The sequence below is a fragment of the Pseudoliparis swirei genome, unplaced genomic scaffold (genome assembly GCF_029220125.1).
Source record: "Pseudoliparis swirei isolate HS2019 ecotype Mariana Trench unplaced genomic scaffold, NWPU_hadal_v1 hadal_25, whole genome shotgun sequence".
Taxonomy (NCBI): domain Eukaryota; kingdom Metazoa; phylum Chordata; class Actinopteri; order Perciformes; family Liparidae; genus Pseudoliparis; species Pseudoliparis swirei.
The window spans coordinates 1,788,289-1,794,156 of record NW_026613261.1 but is presented as its reverse complement, the minus strand read 5'-3'; the positions used below and the strand labels follow the sequence as shown (position 1 = coordinate 1,794,156).

At 47.8% G+C, this 5,868-nt stretch overlaps 1 protein-coding gene across 2 annotated transcripts in view; it reads left to right on the top strand.

The window, feature by feature from the left end:
• Positions 1-2,929: 2,929 nt before the first annotated feature.
• rasal2 (RAS protein activator like 2) overlaps positions 2,930-5,868 on the top strand; it is a 38,763-nt gene continuing 35,824 nt past the window's right edge. For both annotated transcript variants that reach the window (XM_056410511.1, XM_056410510.1), the window contains exon 1: positions 2,930-3,287. In XM_056410511.1, the coding sequence (XP_056266486.1) occupies positions 3,167-3,287 (121 nt within the window). In that variant the 5' untranslated portion in view covers positions 2,930-3,166. The remainder of the gene's footprint in view (positions 3,288-5,868) is intronic.

Here is a 5,868-nt window from a genome sequence, read left to right as displayed (position 1 = left end):
CAGGGTGGTATTAGTACCTCTACAGGGTGGTATTAGTACCTTTACTGTCACAGAGTACCTCTACAGGGTGGTATTAGTACCTTTACTGTCACAGAGTCCCTCTACAGGGTGGTATTAGTACCTTTACTGTCACAGAGTACCTCTACAGGGTGGTATTAGTACCTTTACTGTAACAGAGTACCTCTACAGGGTGGTATTAGTACCTTTACTGTAACAGAGTACCTCTACAGGGTGGTATTAGTACCTTTACTGTCACAGAGTCCCTCTACAGGGTGGTACTAGTACCTTTACTGTCACAGAGTACCTCTACAGGGTGGTACTAGTACCTTTACTGTAACAGAGTACCTCTACAGGGTGGTATTAGTACCTTTACTGTAACAGAGTACCTCTACAGGGTGGTATTAGTACCTTTACTGTAACAGAGTACCTCTACAGGGTGGTATTAGTACCTTTACTGTCACAGAGTCCCTCTACAGGGTGGTACTAGTACCTTTACTGTCACAGAGTACCTCTACAGGGTGGTACTAGTACCTTTACTGTAACAGAGTACCTCTACAGGGTGGTATTAGTACCTTTACTGTAACAGAGTACCTCTACAGGGTGGTACTAGTACCTTTACTGTCACAGAGTACCTCTACAGGGTGGTACTAGTACCTTTACTGTAACAGAGTACCTCTACAGGGTGGTATTAGTACCTTTACTGTAACAGAGTACCTCTACAGGGTGGTATTAGTACCTTTACTGTAACAGAGTACCTCTACAGGGTGGTATTAGTACCTTTACTGTCACAGAGTCCCTCTACAGGGTGGTACTAGTACCTTTACTGTCACAGAGTACCTCTACAGGGTGGTACTAGTACCTTTACTGTAACAGAGTACCTCTACAGGGTGGTATTAGTACCTTTACTGTAACAGAGTACCTCTACAGGGTGGTACTAGTACCTTTACTGTAACAGAGTACCTCTACAGGGTGGTATTAGTACCTTTACTGTAACAGAGTACCTCTACAGGGTGGTATTAGTACCTTTACTCTAACAGAGTACCTCTACAGGGTGGTATTAGTACCTTTACTCTAACAGAGTACCTCTACAGGGTGGTATTAGTACCTTTACTCTAACAGAGTACCTCTACAGGGTGGTATTAGTTCCTTTACTGTCACAGAGTACCTCTACAGGGTGGTATTAGTACCTTTACTGTCACAGAGTACCTCTACAGGGTGGTATTAGTACCTTTACTGTCACAGAGTACCTCTACAGGGTGGTATTAGTACCTTTACTGTAACAGAGTACCTCTACAGGGTGGTATTAGTACCTTTACTGTCACAGAGTACCTCTACAGGGTGGTATTAGTACCTTTACTGTAACAGAGTACCTCTACAGGGTGGTATTAGTACCTTTACTCTAACAGAGTACCTCTACAGGGTGGTATTAGTACCTTTACTGTCACAGAGTACCTCTACAGGGTGGTATTAGTACCTTTACTGTAACAGAGTACCTCTACAGGGTGGTATTAGTACCTGTACTGTCACAGAGTACCTCTACAGGGTGGTATTAGTACCTTTACTGTCACAGAGTACCTCTACAGGGTGGTACTAGTACCTTTACTGTAACAGAGTACCTCTACAGGGTGGTATTAGTACCTGTACTGTCACAGAGTACCTCTACAGGGTGGTATTAGTACCTGTACTGTCACAGAGTACCTCTACAGGGTGGTATTAGTACCTGTACTGTCACAGAGTCCCTCTACAGGGTGGTATTAGTACCTGTACTGTCACAGAGTACCTCTACAGGGTGGTATTAGTACCTGTACTGTCACAGAGTACCTCTACAGGGTGGTATTAGTACCTGTACTGTCACAGAGTACCTCTACATGGTAGTATTAGTACCTTTTTGTGTAGTACTAGTAATGTGTAGTACTAGTATCAGAAACAGTTATATTGCCAGGAATGTTTACACAAATGAGGATTTTTTTTGGCGGAAGGTGCAACATTTAGACATGACAAACAACAATCAACGCGACAGCAACAGTGAACTTAAGTATCAGAGAAGATAAGATAAAGATAAAGATAAGGATAAGGATAAAGATAAAGATAAAGATAAAGGTAAGGATAAGGATAAAGTGCTCGGACAACAAATAATGTTAAAGTGTTTAGGTGTGTGCTTCAAGTGACGTGTGTTTAAGTTAAAAGTGTATGTTACATGTGACGTGTGTTTAAGTTAAAGTGCATGTTAAAGTGGCATGTGTGTGGAGGAGGCCTCCAGGAGGGAAGGAGGAGGAGGAGGAGGAGGAGGAAGAGGAAGGAGCGGGAAGAAGGAGAAAGAAGAGGAGGTAGTCCTGGGGGTGACTGTATTATAGTACTGTGTAGTACTAGTAATGTGTAGTACTAGTAATGTGTAGTACTAGTACTGTGTAGTACTAGGTACAGGTACTTGTACTGTGTAGTACTAGGTACAGGTACTTGTACTGTGTAGTACTAGGTACAGGTACTAGTACTGTGTAGTACTAGGTACAGGTACTAGTACTGTGTAGTACTAGGTACAGGTACTTGTACTGTGTAGTACTAGTACTACTAGTACTGTGTAGTACTAGGTACAGGTACTTGTACTGTGTAGTACTAGTACTACTAGTAACGTGTAGTACTAGGTACATGTACTTGTACTAGTACTACTAGTACTGTGTAGTACGAGGTACTTGTACTGTGTGTAGCAACTACTTGTACTGTGTAGTACTAGTCCTACTAGTACTGTGTAGTACTAGTCCTACTAGTACTGTGTAGTACGAGGTACAGGTACTGCAGTACAGGACCTTTGTACTTCTCCCACTTCTCCAGACTTTGGCGCGCGCTCTCGCCCGTCTTCTCGCTCGTGCGCGCGCCCCTGGTCGCATGCTCGTGCCCGGTAGAGAGTGGACTCAGCCGGAGACGCGCCGCGCGCCCCCTGCCTTCCAGCGGCTCACTCGGGCTCCACCGCCGCTTCTCGGAGCACTTTCCCCGGGACGAAGGAGCGCGGAGTCCCGGCCGGCGGTCTCGTGAACCCGGCGCGGCTCCCGGAGCGGCGCGACCCCGCGGCGGCTAACGGCTAACGAACACCGACTTTTACCGAGTTACCGCGACCTCGCGCCTGCCGGGTGCACGTGCCCTTCTGCCGGGTCGCTTTTGAAGTGTGGCTATGGAGCCGGACCCGGGCGACGTGGACTCTCCGCTCGGCGGACTGAGCCTCCTGGACCCGCTGCTGGACCGGATCCTGGCGGACTCCGTGTGCCAGCAGCAGGGATGGCTCCGGGTTTACGGTAAGATGAGCACGCACGCGCAAAGCAGAGAGGAGGTGGACACCTCCAGAGAGGTCAGAGGTCACGGTTTACAAGACCACTTTGAGGGTCTGAAACTTTAAAGGATTCCTCAGTGTTCTCCAAAACAACTTTAATAGTTCATTAACCAGCAGAACGAAAGTTCTAGTCCAATTCATCAGCAACAAAAGCACCCAAAATAAGATATATGTATATATTTATGTTTCAGATGGTCCTTGAACGCATCATGTTAGAAGTGCTTGTCAGAAAAAGCTTTAACTTTCATCAGAAACGTCTCATTTAAATCTTTTAATCTGTTGATCAGATCAAAGACTTTAAGTTGGAGCTCCTGGTGAAACTATGACGTCATAGTGAGTTCATGTGAGACCAGCAGTCATGTGACCACATGAGGAGGAACTGACTGGACGAGGCTCCTTGAACTCCTCATGAGTTATTCTGGTTCCACAGAGACTCATGACCTTTATTTTGAAAAGCAAAGAGGGAATAACACTTCCTAAAGAAGGACCCACAACCAGAACTCATGTTCACTGAGCAGAGCCTGAACGCATCATGAGAACGTTATCATCTACCTTCATACTCATGTTCACTGAGCAGAGCCTGAACGCACCATGAGAACGTTATCATCTACCTTCAGTACTCATGTTAACTGAGCGGAGCCTGAACGCACCATGAGAACGTTATCATTACCTTCAGTACTCATGTTCACTGAGCAGAGCCTGAACGCACCATGAGAACGTTATCATCTACCTTCATACTCATGTTCACTGAGCAGAGCCTGAACGCACCATGAGAACGTTATCATCTACCTTCATACTCATGTTCACTGAGCAGAGCCTGAACGCACCATGAGAACGTTATCATCTACCTTCAGTACTCATGTTCACTGAGCGGAGCCTGAACGCACCATGAGAACGTTATCATTACCTTCAGTACTCATGTTCACTGAGCGGAGCCTGAACGCACCATGAGAACGTTATCATACCTTCAGTACTCATGTTCACTGAGCAGAGCCTGAAGGCACCATGAGAACGTTATCATACCTTCAGTACTCATGTTAACTGAGCAGAGCCTGAAGGCACCATGAGAACGTTATCATACCTTCAGTACTCATGTTAACTGAGCAGAGCCTGAAGGCACCATGAGAACGTTATCATACCTTCAGTACTCATGTTCACTGAGCGGAGCCTGAACGCACCATGAGAACGTTATCTACCTTCAGTACTCATGTTCACTGTGCGGAGCCTGAACGCACCATGAGAATGTTATCATACCTTCAGTACTCATGTTCACTGAGCGGAGCCTGAAGGCACCATGAGAACGTTATCATACCTTCAGTACTCATGTTCACTGAGCAGAGCCTGAACGCACCATGAGAACGTTATCATACCTTCAGTACTCATGTTCACTGAGCAGAGCCTGAACGCACCATGAGAACGTTATCATACCTTCAGTACTCATGTTCACTGAGCAGAGCCTGAACGCACCATGAGAACGTCAGTGGTAGAGTGTGTTGTATAGGAGTGTCAGGATGCCCCCCCCCCCCCCCCCCCCGGTGACCTCACCCGGCAGGACTCCACCGCTCACATTCCTCCCACACGGCCGTGCTGCCTTCAGGGACTCCTTCAGTTCCCCATGTCCCCGCTCACGTGTCTCCAGTGAGCGTCTCCCGGTGGGTCAGTCGCTGTCGGCCTCACGTCCTGGAGGGACTTCCTGTTGGGGGGGATTTACCCAGCATTCCTTTGGGCTCCTCTTCGCCCGCTGGTTATTTAGAGCTGCTGTCGGCCGGATGGAGAAGTCTAGTGGAGCAGGTGGACTTCCTGTCTTCAGGTGGACTTCCTGTCTTCAGGTGGACTTCCTGTCCTCAGGTTCCTCACGGGATGTTTAAGAGTGTGCAGCCAATCGGCTTCAGGGTCCTGTTAGAGCTGCATTCTCTCTCCTGACCACCAGGGGGCTCCTCTGGTTGTATAGAAGTCTATCTAGTGACTCTACTTCCCTCAGTAAACATGTAAACATGAGTTTGTGTGTGTGTGTGTGTGTGTTGCTCTCAGGGACACGCCCCTCTCTGTTCTCTGTGGTTTAGCCCCGCCCCCTACCCTATCTCGATAAAGCAGTGATGTCATGTGTTCCTGCTTTGTTTACTGGTTGCCATAGAGACCAGAGGGGGAGAGACAGAGACTAACCAACTTATTTTCAATAAACATAAATGTAGCACCAATCCTGATGAGAAGAGAACGTCCATGATGCTCATTTTAAACACTGGAAAACTGAAGTCCACGGAGGACAGGAAGTGAGGCTGAGGCTCTGGCTCAGGCTCTTCACTCAATCCCTCCTCGTCCTCCTCTTCCTCTTTAGCTGGGGGACTCTGAGGCTCCTCCCCCTCCATGTCCACCTCACTGTCTGACAGCACCACCTCCCTGACACCTGTCTCCCTCTTCAGTTTGTTGGGCCACCTCAGCCCCTCCCTCCTCACCTTGCTGGACTGGACCAGTGCTCCTCTTCCTCCTCATCCTGCTGGGAGCCTCCAGTTCCTGCCTGCTCCCTCTCCTCCCCCCTCTGGCTACCT